This window comes from Leptosomus discolor, chromosome 7 (assembly GCF_034619465.1).
Source record: "Leptosomus discolor isolate bLepDis1 chromosome 7, bLepDis1.hap2, whole genome shotgun sequence".
Classification (NCBI taxonomy): Eukaryota; Metazoa; Chordata; class Aves; order Leptosomiformes; family Leptosomidae; genus Leptosomus; species Leptosomus discolor.
This window is the reverse complement of record NC_141397.1, coordinates 59,914,685-59,930,993: the sequence shown is the minus strand read 5'-3', so window position 1 is coordinate 59,930,993 and position 16,309 is coordinate 59,914,685. Positions and strand designations below refer to the sequence as shown.

Sequence of the window (16,309 nt, the reverse complement as noted above, 5' to 3'; positions counted from 1 at the left end):
CTCCTTGCCCAGCGCCGACTCCCCGTGACTGGAGGCGGCAGCGCCCGTTCCCCCGCCCGTCGGAGCGGCGATGCTCAGGGACGCGCCGTTCCCCGGGGCCCGCGGAGACGCAGCGGCGGTGCCGAAACGGAGGGACGGCCGCGGGTGCTGCCTCCTCCTGTCGTACCTTTGCTCTGCCCTTGGGTCTTGGCAGCAGCCTGGTGAGGCTCCAGTTCAGTGAAGCCGCAGTGATCACCCTCTTCTGTAGGATCTACCTGCAATTAAATTTTGATTCAACACGTTTCTGCTGCTCTGCCCCTTGCAGACTCATACATTATCAGTGCGTGTTTCCCCGGTTGCGGACTCCTACTCCTAAAGGACCATGTTGTACCCAAGGATAAGATGAACGCAGCACAAGGTGACACCAGGGACAGTAAAGCGGCCCCCAGCACACCTGTAAAGGAGGTAGTTCTCCTCCTTTCCGACTTGTCCCCACCAAGTGTCAGAGTGTGCTACAGCACAGTCTTTTTTCACCCGTCTTTCTGTCTAGGGGGGCTGCATTCCTTCCCTTGTACCCCATCTCCCAGGTGGCAACCAGTCCTCTGAATCCACCTTGGCATCTCGCTTAATTCAGCCGAGAAACGGTTATATGCTGTTTTTCCAGGGTGCACTCACATACCTGTGCCCACCATCTGCTATTTCACAGCTGCAGAGCTTTATTTAAGGGTAGTGGTGTGACACAACGCTGGGTTACTCTGCCTCTGCCTCTGATTGTGCCCGTTTTCTGTGATTTACTTTCTATAATAATGCAAGCATTAGCCTTAGTGCCTTCTCCATTTGGATGATATATTTTTGCAGCTTCACTGGAATCAGTATTCATCACTCCTGCTCTTGAACCGTGAGACAGTTTTGTAGCAAGTTACTCAACACTTGCTGAATTTCATGGGGGATGGCTGCACAATAATTGCAGTTGAAAAGAAGAGCTTAATGTGCTTCTCACTTTGTTTATCCGGCTGCCTGTATAATTGTTTTATATGTTTCTGAAGAAAAATTGTTTCCGCTATGCCACCAATGTACAGTTATTTCATATTAGAATTTTGTGTCCTATCTAATGTAAATGACATTGCATTATATTATGGAGCAGCTGGTAACTGCCTCCGTATTTAGGCTGCCAAATACTTTGTATTATTATAAAGAATTATTTCACTTTTTTTTTTTTCTTTCCCCTGATAAATTCTCAGACTAGTGGCATTAGCTGCAGGATGTTGATATCTGGCAGAGAAAATGGCCTGAAGCGATAAATGTGACTTTTCTGTGTAGAGTCAATCCTTCATTCTCATGAAATTCTTCCTGATTTTGCTGAGCTGTATCTTGTCCAAAAAAAATGACCATTTCCCTTTCCCCAGGGGGAGAAAAGCTTTCTCTCATTTTTTTCCAGAAAAAAAAAAAAAAAAAAAAAAAATCCTTATTAAAATAACACTCAAATTGAGGTGTGTGTAGCAAAATCAAGTAGCCAGAAGTGAGGTAGCAGCATTTCTGCACTCGGGACAACTCAAGCGTGTAATGCAGCGATCTAACACTTAATTCATTGGGAGTTTGAAGTGTTGAGGGATGAGCCGCTTGGATCAGAAACGGCAGCTGTGCTTTGAATCCAGCAGCTCTTGTGTAAAGGGTAGCATGAGTCAAGGGCTTCTCTGGCTGCTTTTCCTTCGTGGGGTCAGAAAAAATGCCAGCTGAGGGAGAAGAAAAGCAGCTCCAGTTTTCTGATTCTTTCTGATTTCTTTGGCAATTGCAGGCCAAATTTTGAGCGGCTATGAAGGATTGACATCCCACAAACTTTGCACGATAAGGAACTCCTCCCTGTTTTGCCTATGCTGAAGGACAGTGGTGAAGACAGTGGTGTCAGAAGATGTAAAAAAGCGGTGAGACAAGATGGCTTTAGGCTCCAGAAAGTTATCTATTAGCCCTCAGTTGCAAGAACAGTACTTTTATGTTGCCTTAACAACTGCAGAAAAGATTGAAGTCACTGGTGTTATTGGATTGAGAAATGGAGAGAAAGAGATAGCAGTTAAGTACTTTCTATTCACAGATTTATCCCCTAACTGAATGTATGAACAAACCAAATATTTTAAAAAAAAATTAAAAGCACATTATGATGGACATTCACCTTTCATGGAACTCTTAAAATATTGGTGTTTCTCTTCAGTAGCTTTAAAGCTCTGTTGAGCACCGGGAGATAAGGTAGAAGAGTTTCTATTTATGGAGTTTCAAAATCTCCCTCCTGTGTTTCATTCTTTCCATTTTCTTCTCATCCAATAAAGTTTTAATTTGTGTTTATATCATTGTTTGTTGTCATGGAAATATCTGAAGGGTTTGAATATAGAATGATTATGGTTTTATTGTGGAGAGATGAAGAAACTGGAAAACAGACTTCAAGGGAGAGATCTCCCATTCAAAAACGATTCACATCCAACAATTTGCAGAAAAGCAAATGCAGGTTTTTTTTAATTATAACCAGGGGCAGAGGATGTTTTGACTTTTGCCATAAATGTATTTTAAGAACAGAGGGAGGCAGCTGGTGCTTGCTTTCAAAGGTTACGGTTTAGCAGCCATCCTCATTGAGTAGTGCCGATGACATAGCGGTAATCCAGTTTAACAACACAAACCCCAGAATGTGCTCAAATGACTTTGCAGTTGTTTATATGGCAGTAAACATCTGCGAGCAGACTTCAAAAGAGTGCTAGTTTATTAATCAGCAAAGCGGTGCTCTGACGCCACTAATTCAGAGGCATCTGTTTTCAGACTCAACTTTTCGCCGTTCTTCGCCTCGCTGTGCCGCTGGGTCACACCCCGGGCGTTCGTGTCCCTCTTCGTTAGGCTTGTTCAGCCAGCGCAGAGAGAGAACATGGCTCGTTGGTCACAGGTATGTTTACTCTGGGTTAGAACTGCGTAGTGTTTATTAAATAATTTCTAGCATGAGCGTAGCAGGTGTATCCTCTATTTTTTTTTAATATCACTGGACATTCTCTCTAAAGAAGAGCTGCAGGTTTTGACTCAAAGCTTTGGGTGGAAACACTTACCTGGGTTTATTACCCCTCATTATGATGCGCGTTCTGTTAGTGCCAGAACATGCAGGATGGGATCACATAGTTAATTTCTCCCAGCCATACTTTCTTGTTGATACGTCTATCTCATGTTAAATGGGGAGTGATAACTCGGCTCAATTCACCAGCAAATTTGCGGTTAATCCACTTTGTCTTCACCCAGTAGCTATATGAGCTAAACACCCATGACTCCATACAAATGGAGAATAATACGAGCTGAAGAATTCACAGTCAGACAGAATCGAAACTATCTTGAGGAGGAATTTGTGCCTTGGAGTCTATTGTGTTTAAATTGCTGGTTTCTGAAAGGCAGTTTGAACAACTTTGGATTCCCTAATGTTTGCTAATGCCGTGAGTGTTATATACGTGATGCGTTCAGTGCAGAAGTATTATGTGCATCAAAGACAAGGAGGGTGATCTACATTAACTCCGGCAGAACAGCCCATAAAAAAGGGAAGCTGCTTAAACCAACGGGCCTCTGCCATAAGCTGCAGCCCTGTCTCACTGACCATGAGCAGTTTGATGGCTTTTCTGTCACAACCCAGTGTCCCAACTCAATGTCACCTTTAGAACTTTCAGAAGAAATTAATGGAAATGTCTATATAGGTTTGGATTATGAATGTCTCAGGGAAAAGGCATTGTATTACGAAGCAGAAGTGATGGTCAGGCAGTTAACTGTGGTACCCCGGTAATCACAGGAAAATTAATGACTTTTAACATACGGCATAGCATGAAATTTCAGTTTGTTAATTCAGAGAAAAGTTACGGGGAACCAAATTTTGGATGATTCTGATGAAAATTGCTATGAAATTCCATGTAACTTTATATGAAAAAAAAACCCAATCTGTGAAAAATTGGATTAGACCCAATGACATCCTGATCTGTCTTTCATTTCTGCTGCGGAATGGCACAAGGTGCCTTGGAGGAATGAACGAGATCTTGTCTCAGTGTGCTTATTTATGTTACATTGATCATTACATTCAGGCTTTTCTTAGACCCTCATCTTAGACGTAACCCGAAAACTAAAATTAGGAATCTCAAAATCTCAGCGTCTGAATCGAGCTTTTTACCCGTTTGCATGGAGTACAGCAAAATGCATCCCTGACCCTGCCTGGGCAATATGAACAACAATAATTACACTTACTAAGGCAAAGAGAGGCAAAAAATAGAAGTCCGTTTCCATGAAGCAATGAAAGGTACAATAAAAGCCAGTTAGCTGGCATGTTCTCTTTCCCATGGAAACACCAGAAAAAGCGAGAACACTCTGCTGGAATAAAAGCAGCCTCTATGAGAGGAATAATTTCCTTTTAAAACCTGTGGGCATCCCTGAAATTTGGGGCTGCTCCTCCTTGGCGATGGCATACTGGTTCCAGTGGGGCTCAGTGTGGGTGGGGAGAGTCGCACACACAGCCCTACGCCTCTGAGTACCGAGGCTTGAGGCATGCCCACCTATTCCAAATAAAGCCTAACCCAAACACTGGGCTAAATGTGTTTAGATTGTGAGTCCGTGAGGGAGGTGAGCGCCCCTTTGTTCACCACACAGGTGTGCAGTGCACGGAACAGGGATGTGGGGGTCTGCCAGCGCCCTGTACAGTAAGATAATACTGGGATCTGCTAAGAGAAGGTGATGTCAAAAGGAGACACAAAGCAAAATAGCCCTTGGGGGTGGCGGCGGTGGGGGCAATGAATGCTCCTGGGGGTTGGTCCCACAGGAGCAACTGGTTTCCCTGCTGTGGCAGGTTGCTGCGGCCCCCTCTCCCATCGCAGGGCTGGGGGTTCAGGTTAGACGATGCCTTGATGTCTTGTGGAGTTTCCAGGGCTCGCTTGTGTTTCGTAACCTTTTTTGGTTGGGGCAAATTTTAGAAGTGAAGCAAACAGAGCAAACAATACCTTGTGTTTGCTTTAGGGGCAGGGGGTGCATTTGTTTTCAACATCAGGGCGTCTCCAGTTTACTGCTGCTTTGCAACATCTGTAAACGGTCCTTGTCCCTCTCAATTCAATGTATCTTCTACTGTAGTTTGCTAAAAACTGCAAAGATCAGATGTTTTCCTACTAAATAGCTTTCCCAGTGCTTAAATAATTGCCAAAGCCCAGAAACACGAGAAGAATGTCAAGGGAAGTGCTCAGCGTTTTGTGGTCTCTGGTCATGACATCATTTTTGGTGACACCTTCAGTGTACTGCTTCCAGATGCTGTTCACCAGCTAGGGTCTGGAAGCCAGTTATATGGCATTACACAACATGGCATTGCTCAATGGTTTGCATTACGTCCTTTGCATTGCCACCATCTGTGGCATTTAATGGATTATAACTGACACCAAGCGATGTCAGGGAAATTATTTCAGACAGGGTTGTTCTTACGGAAGCCATAGGATGACACTAATAATCACTGCAAGACTGAATAACCATTTACTAAAAATGTTTTATACAAAATGCACGTAGAAAAATTACAGTATTTACACGTTACTGCAACCTACAACCACAAACAAAAATTTGCTACATTTGCCATTCAACATAGAGTGAGATGAAAAGTATGATTCAGAGTACAAACGTACAAACAGAAGTTGCTCTTATCTTTCCACGCATCTTCAAATGTCCTGTCTGATGCTGCTTGAGAATCTCCCCCCCAAGATAGTATTTGGCAAGCATGCCTTTGGATTATTCAGAAATAAAATACGATTATTGGGTGTGATCCCTGTTGCGATATGCTCTGCGTGCAGAGACCAAGAATACGTACGTTTAGCTGAAAAAAGGAAGGTAATGCCAGGGAGCACTCTCCAAGCGACAGAAGGCACGGTGTTGTATATTGAGCGTTGAGGAGAGAACACGGAGCAAAAAAGTCTGCGTGTAATAGACAGTTTGTCTCAGCATCAGCTGCAAGTTTGTGGAGTCCTCACAGTTTCCTTCCAGTCCTTTCTAGCAGCCATGACTCCCACGTTACACAAACCGGTTCTTAGCCATAGGGAGGGTTTTTGACTCTGTCAACAGCAAATCTGAAATACTTTTTCACAGTTCAAATGAATTTTCTTTCAAACAAGCTCCTAAAATAACATTTCTAAAAAAAAAGAAAATTAACTTTTTAATATAATAAATTGCTAAAAAACCGCTCAAACCTGATAACACGGGTCAATCCTGCACCAAGACTGAAAAGCCTGGTCCATTTGCAAGGAGAACCTACAAAAGTAATTCCTCCTATAGCAGAGATCCAGATACGTAGGGGAGGGCTTTGCTCTCCCCAGCCTTTTCTGGCAGGCAGAAAACTTCTGAATTAAATACTGAACTCAGAAAGAAAACTGTAGAAACATTTTCTGTTCTCTGTCGAAACAGATGATTTGAGAATGAAGCAAAGTGTTCTAGTAAACGATGAAGAATTTCACATATTTGATTACCACTGAAAGCAGTACGTGTGACACCACGGTAAAACAGCAGGCAGAAGTTAAAACTCATCATTTTAGGCTTATGGCAGTGCGCTGCTTTGCCCCAACCTCTCAAAAGGAAGGTAGTCCTGAAATTTTTCTCTTGCTGCTCCAACAGAGGTATTTAAGTGAACCACTGTACCTGCTTTTCTGAATGACAAAGTGAATGCAGGGGCTTGTGTCTATTCCTTTCCTCTTGTTGACACAGTAGTAAGATGAATGATGTATGTTTGCTCATATGTACAGTGATTTAATTACCAGAATGTGGAGATGAATGCGAGGGTTCCCACGGCAACCTTAGCGTATTAGAAAAATAGACGACGAGACTTTCTCCTGGCATCGTTCTGTTGATGTAAAGGAACATTTGCAGAACAACTGTCTTCCTTTCCCTCCAATCTTTTCTCACTTTCACCTTCTCTTCCCCACTGTTTCCTCTGAACTTGGGCAAAATGCGTTCAGGGTGCAAATCGGTACGGCTCCACTGACAATGCTGCAGACACACTGATTTATGCTACCTGACTTTTGCTGTGCATCTAGCCCACACAGCTTACACTTGTGAATCTTTTTTTCCCTTTATTGTTTTCTTTAATATAAAACAGTCCTACCCATAGTTAAAAAATATAGTGGCTATTTTTAAAAAAAATTAAGGTTTAAAAAAAAAAAATCTGTAAAATTTTCCACCCCTTCCTAAAAATAAAATAAAATAAAACCAGCATCACCTAAATATGCAGCTCTAAGTACGGACAGTTGTCTGTTTTCCTCAAAATATTAGTCATCGGGGTGTGTTACTCTGCATTACATCCTACCAAATCCAGGCCAGTACAAATAAACACGGAGGAACCATGTCATGCTTAATTTGTGGCAAATGTCTAATAGAACTCAGTATGTACAGAAAACCACCTTTTTTCTGGATCAAGTACTTGCTGTCAACAAGCGTAACAGCAACTACATTACCGAACCTATTGGAAGCCTGGTGAAATCTTTGCAGCACAGCAATTAAGTAAATAGGCCCTATCATCATGTGCTGATCGAAATACTGATTGACTTCAAAACCCCTTCTGTGCCATTTCAGCAGCTGTTTTTATGTACAATATCCTGATTAAGATATGCTAATGTGTTTACTCAAGCCACGATCCTGAAAAATGCTTAAGCACATATTTAATTTCAAGCCTGTAAATACTCTGATTTAGTCAGACTGTTCGTGTGCTTAAAATTAATTAGGGGCTTAAGTGCTTTGTTGGATGAGATGAAGACGTGCAGTCTGAGTTTCTGAGGCCTTTCAACTTTTGTAAAACTCAGGTTCAAACAAAAACTTCCAGAGGAATTCCAAGGGCATCCGGGAAGCGGTACTTGCAAAGGCTCCCTACAGGAGCTGAGATACTCAAGAAGGGGTCCCCATGGAGACCACGAATAAAATTTGATGTCCAGCCTTGAGTATCCGGACCCAGAGCATCCCCCACCCCACCTGCGGTGGCCGAGCCGGTGCGGAGCATCTCTGTGGAGGTGGTGGCCAGCGCTTACCTGCCCGGGGCTCTGGCTGAAGGTATCATCTGTGGCGTCTGAAATCCTCAGCCCGGCCGGGCAGCGAGCCGTGGTGCCCGTGCCTGCACGAGGCATGGCCAGCCGCAGCCAGCTGCTGCTGCTGCTGCTCCTTCCCGGCCGGCGGGAGAGGATTCGGCACGGTCGGACCTCGCGCTGAGTGAGCCGAGAAAGGGGAGTCTGGTATTGCTGGTATTGCTACAGCGTTGGCTTTTTATCCCCTATCATACAGAATTTTAACCTGGTCCTGACTAGGAAAACCGGCTCCTTTTGGAGCATGACTTTCATCTTTTAACCGATCATAAAGGCTCCAAAAAAACTTGCTTCTTTGTCCATGTCAACTATGTCACCATTACTGACAGAGACAAAAATCCTGTCGTCTCTTTTCAGCTGAAACACACCACCTTGGTAGATGGAGTAAAGTCCATACTCTGCCTTTTTCGACCAGCAGCTTGTTCTTGCGCTTTTCATGAGCAAAATGGGCTCCGGGTAATTAGTCAGTTTGTAAACATACTGGACAAGCTGTTTGGGGTTCCTGATTTGTGCCAACAGATCTGAACCCTCATTCTCGTTTTCACGGAAACGAAAGTAAGTTTGTGAGTAGATGTAATAAAAGCCCGTTTGGGGTATCACTAACTCGCCGTTTCTCAGCTCCACGTTGTAAAGGAAAGAGTGGCCTTTCCTCGATGATTCCCAGTTGTTTATTTTTTGTCCGTTCCCTCTTCTGGGCGAGGAATCTACTTGAGAAAAAAAGGAGAGAATGTTAAATTAAAAGCCAGGTAGTGGAGCCAGGTGTCTGCTAGTTGGGGAGTCTGGTTTTTAATAACAACGTAAGAAAACCTGCTCTTCCCAGCTATTCATTAGTTCCATTCTCAAACCAAGCTGAAGGTCCAGGAGTAAGCTGTTTAGCTCTATGTGGGAAATCACATGAACTACCTTTAATTTCTGTGCTCCCAAATGAGAGAAAAATCATGATGTCGTTACTTAGTAACAAAGTTAAAATATTCGTTGGTGTCTGGTACCCTCCAAAGCTGTAGAAACCCTACCAAGCCTTTCATTAATATGGCCTGAATGTCAAGTCCCTCCTGTCTGTGTCTTGCGTTTCTAATAGGTCTGTCACCATAGCAGCTGGGACTCACACAACTAACAGAAGGAAACTGAAGGAAAGAAAAGAGGAAAACTTAAGGATAGGAAGAAGGATATTTATTTTTGTTCCCCAGATGAAGGTTCCAGAAGAGGGAGGTACCCAGAACGAAGGGGCTTTCTCCCTGTTCTGTGAAAATTAGCTAAAAAAACCCCAAAGTCTGGGACAAGACTTTGTTAGGATTTGTTTCTTACTATTAACTCAATGCAAGTATTAAAAAGCGTATGTAAGCAAGAGGCTAGCAATGAGAGAGTAATTTCTGTGATCTTCAACTGTTTGTAAAGGTTTTTCCTTACTGTGTGGGGACAGGGAACCCCTCCTGTTGCTGTTGCCCGTCAGATGTGCCGCGATCCTGTTGACGGGACTGCGTGGCTGCTGCCCGTCGGCGTGCGACAGCGTCAGGGCTCTTTCAGCTAAGGAAAGACCAGAAATGGAACCCCACGTTACAAGCAAGAAGGGAGGAAAGCACATCTGCCACCTGGTAAATACATCTGCCCTATTTGACCTGATTTTAAAGAATATCTATAGAAATTTTTTTTAATTGACTGAGTCAGACTGAATGCTATTTATTGGCTAATGAGGCTCAAATTTCTCTTTCGCTCTTGCTTGCCTTTGAAATGTCTTTACATGCTCTTTGTTCTCCTTTTGTCCTCCTTCCACCTCAAAATTGCCAATAGACAACTTAAAATAACCCGTGGTACCACATTTTTGTATTGACTATCAGTACCCTTTAAGGTCAAGCATTCATAATCTTTACTCCAAATTTCCACTTGGAGGCTGCAAAGCTTTTGCTCAATGTGTTTAGAGCCGTACGAGCTTCAGCAGAGCTATTCCTTAACTGATCTACGCGTACAGCAGTTCAGTGCTGCTTGTTCTCGGGAGAGCAGACTGTTCAAGATCCCTGAACCACTGTGGGACTGAGGTCTAGAAGCTGAGTCCTCTGCCTCCACCTTGGTTACCTTGCTCTAACCACTCAACCATATTTCTGGCTCCTGAAAATTTGCCATCTAATAACAAGGAATCATTTTTTTGATGACTTGCTGTCAGTACAAGATCTTAGTGTTTTCTGCGCTTTTAAAAAGCTGAGTCACTACACATCAGGTGCCACTAGCACCTCCTTTCTGCCACAAATAATGAAATTATGATAATACCGTTGACTGCAGATATGTTTTCCTCGTAGCTTCTTGACATTATCTGCCAACAAACAGAGAAAATGAATTAGTTTGTCAGCAGAAATAGGTGCAGGAAAAGGACACTCCTTTCTCAAACTCATGAATAAAGCGTATGCTGGATTTGATCAACAAGCAAATAAAAACCAGCCTATTAATTTGTTGTAATAAAGTATTTCTATGTTGACATCTTTCATGTAACAAATATGTGGGAAAACATTTTCAAGAGCACTCAACCATCTGGGCTTTAAGTCTATCGGAAAATTTGACCCTCATGCTTTCCTCAAACAAGAGGAGATACAGTGTACAAACATCAGCTCCATTCGCAGAATACCTGGCAGTGTGCACTTCTGCGGGATCTTACCTCTGAGAAATTAAATTTCATTTCTTTTTATACCTCTACCTATCTAAGCTCTTAAGCCAGCATATCTTACTTTGTGCATTCCCCTTCTCCGTAACTGTTTGCTGACTGCTGAAATGATCTAGCTTGGTTACCAAGTGGTGCAGCTGCAGCAACCCGATGGTCTGAGATGATTTACCCGGGTGACTAACATGGGCCCTGTATTGCCACTTACTGATGCATTCTGCCCTGCCATATTCCTATTTATCTATCTATCCATCTATAATTACCATCATCATTTATGATAATCATCATCATCATTTATTATTATTTATTATTATTTCTGGCACCCAGGATATCTTTTCTTAAGCAATCAGGGAGCTAGCAGGTATATTACATGTGTACACGTCCACTAAAGAAAACAATGTTTTCTTTATGCAGAAGTTCTGGCACTTTACCAGCACAACTCCCACCAAAGGAGCCAAGATCTCGGAATACAAACAGAGGATCTGTTCCGGGCTGCAAGATTTGCCAGGTAGGTTTCAGCCAGAAGTGAGTTTTTACGCATGAGCTTTTTTATGTGATGGTTTTTTGGAGATGCGATTTTGAAAACCACTGCAGAAGATTTTAGCCTTTCTGATTTCTCAGCCAGGCTTATTTTCTTCTCTGTAGCCAAAATTCTATGCATTGTGTGTAAGTCATGGAGGAGATGGTGTTCTCTGGATGCCGAGCTGGCAAGGTGCTGTGCCCGATGCTGTGTGCTCGCTTGCTCTTCCCTAATACACTAGGCAGCTCATGACTAGACCATTCCACAGGCACCTTTTTACCTCTCCCCATTTCAGCTCATTTTCTCAATCCAGTCTGCCTGTACTTCCAAAGAGATGGTGACACCTTTCTAGCACTAGGATCTGTATGGTCAGGTAGAGAACAAGGTCGAGTCAAACACTTCTACCCCGAGGTACTTCAGACAAGGCAACTTATCACTGAAATCTGCTTAGTAAAATCTGATTGTCTTTGCTTTATTGTTTCCTGAATGTAGTGAAACCACTGTCATGGGTCTTTTTGGCTTCAGTGCAAGCACTCTGCTGCTGAAGCTGTGGCTTGATTATTGCTTTCCAATAAAACAGAGAGCCCCCCCTTTATCCTGCTATTAGGATTCTTTGAATTGTAACATCACCAAGCACACTGTTTCAGCCTGGAGGTTCCCAAATACCTTTTTAATTAGCGTTCCCAGGTGCCACTTTACTTGCCAGCAGGGATCAGCCGCTCTGTCTTCGCTTTCAATCAGGTCCAAGTTTTGGATGAAATTTCCAATTTCCTCCCCTGTGAGACAAGGAATGCTGCTCTTGGAGTACATGTCCCGGAGCTGCAGCAGAAGGGAAAGCCAGGATTTTTCACCTGTGATGTGCTTGCAATGTTCAGCTGTGGTCTGTCACTACATTCACTTAGTTTAGGAACAAGCTTTCTTTTCTTTAAAGCATTTGCTAGTATGGTGCAAGTTACAACTATACAGACAGATTTTACGTAGTTATTTAACTATGATGGCACACCTAATATGCAAAAACATACTTACATTACCTCCATGGACATAAATTTGGTATCCAGCACTCAACTAAATACGCTTTGTGAAAATTCAATACCCAAATCACTAATGTCGTTGAGTTCTTTAGTTTCTCTAGTTCTGCATTAAAACCACTTCTTTTGCACAAGGGATCTTCTTCACAAATTATTGAGGAAGAAATCAGACACCAGGCCTTAAAAGTATTTTCCATTCTGTCTTTTCAGCCAATGCCACTTACAAGCCAGGCTTTCGCTGATACATACTCATATGCTCCCCATATCCACTGTGGGGTCTCTCTGTAACTGTATTTGACCTAATAGTCCAGAACCAAGTCCAGACCACAGAAATGACATTTTGGTCCAAATAAAATCATAGTGCTGAATGCTTGTGACATGGGCCCGTGTCTATACCGTTTAGTCATAGAGAAAGCACATTTTCTTCTGATAAATCACTTTGAAGAGCGTGGCAAGGCTCCTGTTGGCTCCAAGGGAATCTGACCGGGAGAGTTTCTATCACAGTGGAAAGCTCTGCCCAAGCCCCGCAGCATCCTCAGGCACACACAACTCCAGCTGGCGCTGTTGGTTAATGTACAGACCAGAACCTGCGCTGCCTCCAGCACTTGCCAGCAGCAGAGATCAGCTCCTCTCTGCTTTGAACTCGGTTGCTGCTGCATCAGCTATAAAGGCTGGGAAGGCTTGTTGTGCCAGCAAACTGCTACAGGGAACTTGGAAGAAGCAGCAATCAGCAAACAGACAGGCAAAGCATTCAGATGGAGTTCTGGTTGTAACATTTAAATTTCTCTACTCTTATGTTAAAGAAGTTTGTTTTGGTTTGCTAAACAGATAACATTTATTCTACAAATACCAGTTTCAGCTGTCCTTGAGACTGGGGCATTGAAAGCAACAAATGGGAGTTACCTCCTCCTTCACACTCCCTGCTTTTCCTGCCTGTTAGAAAACAAAAGGCGTTTAGGAGGAGATTTCTCCAGGAGGATTAGGAGAATTCACCCCTATTACCCTGCAAGTCCTACCGGGTTGAACAGCACCTTCAGTTTGCAGCAGCAGAGTCCATTGAGCTTCCTCTATTACTCAAAACGATTTTGTAGGCATCAGAGTGAAATGGGGCCACCACTACAAGCGGTGGGAAGGTTTCTGTGTCTTTGCTGAGCAGTACAGTGATATTCTTAAATCAGGTTTCTTGTTTCAAGAACTCACTTGAAGTGATTAAAATTATGTAAGGTAATTATTAAGGTAAAATCACACTTAAAACTAGGGGCTGTGACAGATTTAACTATACGAGCTTCTATAACAAAGTAGTTTGATGAGTTTAAAAAAAAACCCTAAAACGTGAGCAGTTGAGATCTTACAGTTTATTCTCTGACCAGATCTGCTGCAGCTCACCTTTGAGCTCTGCCCTCCGATCTGGAAGCAAACAGTTCTGTGCTTCTGCCTTCTTACCTGCATACTTTTCCCCCAAACAGCTTTACTACCCTGGCATTGGAACAGTATTTTGAGTGCATTTTGAAATCCTCAGGGATTCACCTTGTATCAGCACGGTATGGTACTGAAGGATTGGTATTTCTGTTTATGGGTAGAGAAAGCACGGCATGAGGATGCTGTAAGACTCACACCAATGAGGTTTATCTGTAGCACTGAGGTCTTTGAGGATACAAGTCCTGCAGGAATACTATCCTGTAAAGCTTCTCTCCTATTCTAGGCGTAGTGTGTGGACTATGTTTTCAAAACAGAAGGAAGTCTGAGGACGTTTTCCTTGCAGCCTTGTATCCTGAAGCATAATGAACTTTATTGTGCTCGTGTCTCAGCACTTCCTCCCATAGCAGAACTGTTGAACAAATGGTTATATTCGTAGTCCTGCTCAGATTACTACAGCTGCAGAGAGAAAAACTCCTAGTTAAACGTTATTCTTTTTGTAAAGATAAAAGTATCTGCAGTCTGTGCAGCCATACTAGTTTGGTGAAGGTGTAGAAACGCAGATATTGTTAACAACAAAGGCAAGAAAAATGGGCAGACAAAAATCGCTGTTTATCTTTTGAGATTTATTCCACATGCACCATGTGGATGCAGGGTAGCAGACTTTCTAGATAAGCTTTTTCCTTGTTTATTGTGCACCAGATGGCACATGCAAGACTGTGCTTAAGGTACCCCCTCCAGAGCCAGCAACCTTACTGTGCAGCCCAGCAGAACTTCAGTGCGGGCAGATTTCAGCTTTTCACACCAAATGCAGGCTTGTTATTCTTCAGAAGCAGTGAGCTGTATTTTGGACAAGTATCACTAGCTGAGGTTGTGTCCCAGGTGTGCATATTTGAATAAAAGGAAGGGAAAGGAAGTGCGGTTACTAATTACTTAGATTGGCAAGTTTGTTAGCAAAGGACTCTGAACTGTATGCATGAAGAGATGAGAATGCATTTATATACTTTTCTTCCTTAGCAGTATTATGTAACCTGATTTCATAAAATCAACACATTTCTGTGACTCCCCCATTTCACCAAATATGGGGCAGCCACAGCTATTAACTTAGCAGGAAAAATTGTTTTATGTTTCCAAAGTATCAGCGTTGGCTCATATTCTACAATACCATATACCCTTTAACATTTGCTTCACAGAAGACTTTGTCATCTCAGAAGACTCCACCTATTAAATTTGATGTGGAATAAAAGCATAGGCAACATAATATTTTACATTTACGCAATATCTTCTGAAGCTGTGTAACTACAGTACACTTACCTGCAGGTGGGTCGACCTTTGCGCCAGGGAGAGCAACATAGGGGTACAACTTAAGAGCAGGAAAGCACATTTTGGGCAAGGGACACCCCGAGTACTAGGGGGCCAATGAAAAGCAGGACCACACACATAAAGGCTCATGGGACTATCAACGAAAAGTAGTTTTCTTGGAACGCAAATAACCTTTTGCAGGAAGAAGAAAGAGCTAAGCAGCAGCTAGCAGGCTTGAAGGGTGGCTGCGAGGGGACCAAAGCATCTAGACTACACAATGGGTATTTTACAAGTCATTCTGAGGAATTCTGTGGTGTTTGCTGTCTGGTTGAGGTTCCTTTGGGATTAGTCACTGCCTTAAAACTATGTGTTTTCCTTGAGGAGGCATTCAGAAGGCACCTCGGCTTTTCTCAGCCTGTTTTCCCGGTGGCGTGTATGCATGCCCAGCTGGCAGAGGCTGCAGTTGCAGTCCTCCGAGCGCTACCAGCGCTTCTGCAGCGCTGATGGGGCAACCGCCACGGCAGGAGAGACAGCAGCTTTGGCGCTCTCATGAAAAGCACGTTCGCTACTCCTCTGCAAAAATGCGTAACTTTAAAAAAAAAAAAAAACAAACAAAAAAAAAACACCACTTTTTAATTGTTCTTGCCTTGATCTCCGTCCCCTGCCGGCCCCCCCACGGCCCAAGGAAAGCCCAGACAAAGGGGCAGGCAGGCACTAGCGAAGCTCTTTGTCTGGGGATGGCCCCGCTCTCCTGCCCGACGACCCGCCGCTCCGCTCCCGCCCCCGGCCGCGCCGAGCGAGGGTTTTATGCCCGTCCTGCCTTTTCTGGCCCCCAAAAAACCCGCAGGGAGAGCGCGGGGCCCCGCCGCCTGCTTACCCCCACCGACCTGTTTGAGCTCGTTGGTGAAGTAGAGGAAGGTGACGGCCACGCAGACGGACTGCAGGAGCACGGCGGCGACGAGCACGGCCCCGCAGGTCTGCCCGGGGCTGGGACCGGCCGCGGGCAGCTTCATGGCTCGCCCGAGGCAGCGCTGGGCTCCTCTCTCGGGAGGCTTTTCCCTCCGGGGGAGGAGCGGCCTGGCCTGGGGCGCGGGGGGGGAGGGGGGGGGGGGTGTCTCACCCGCCGCTGTCCCGCGCCGAAGTGCGGCCCGCGGCAGCCGCCCGCCGCACGGCCCGCCCGGCCTGCCCGCCCCCTCGGCAGCCCCAGCCCCGGGGGCCGGGCGGCACCCTGCCCGCCTCCCCCCGGCCCGGCCCGGCGCGGCCCGGCCCGCCGAGGTGTGTGTGTGGGGGGTGCGGTCCTGCCGGGGCGCCTTCAGCTCCTGCCAGC

General features: G+C 44.5%; 1 protein-coding gene across 1 annotated transcript; it reads right to left on the bottom strand.

Moving 5' to 3' along the window:
• Positions 1–8,327: 8,327 nt before the first annotated feature.
• Positions 8,328–15,995, bottom strand: TNFSF10 (TNF superfamily member 10). Its single transcript, XM_086468261.1, has 5 exons — positions 15,870–15,995; positions 11,903–12,055; positions 10,332–10,374; positions 9,477–9,593; positions 8,328–8,776 (listed from the first exon to the last, which is right to left on the bottom strand). The coding sequence occupies exons 1-5, from the start codon at positions 15,993–15,995 to the stop codon at positions 8,328–8,330; spliced, it is 888 nt and encodes a 295-aa protein (XP_086324387.1).
• Positions 15,996–16,309: the final 314 nt, after the last annotated feature.

What these genes read in the sequence shown, in the direction of transcription:
- TNFSF10 (XM_086468261.1), bottom strand. Translation starts at nt 15,995, where the DNA reads ATGAAGCTGCCCGCGGCCGGTCCCAGCCCCGGGCAGACCTGCGGGGCC. An exon ending in TGGGAACGCTAATTAAAAAG is followed by an intron (nt 10,375 to 11,902) that starts GTATTTGGGAAC and finishes GTTTGTTGGCAG; the next exon opens with ATAATGTCAAGAAGCTACGA. An exon ending in GGGTTCCCTGTCCCCACACA is followed by an intron (nt 8,777 to 9,476) that starts GTAAGGAAAAAC and finishes TTTTTTCTCAAG; the next exon opens with TAGATTCCTCGCCCAGAAGA.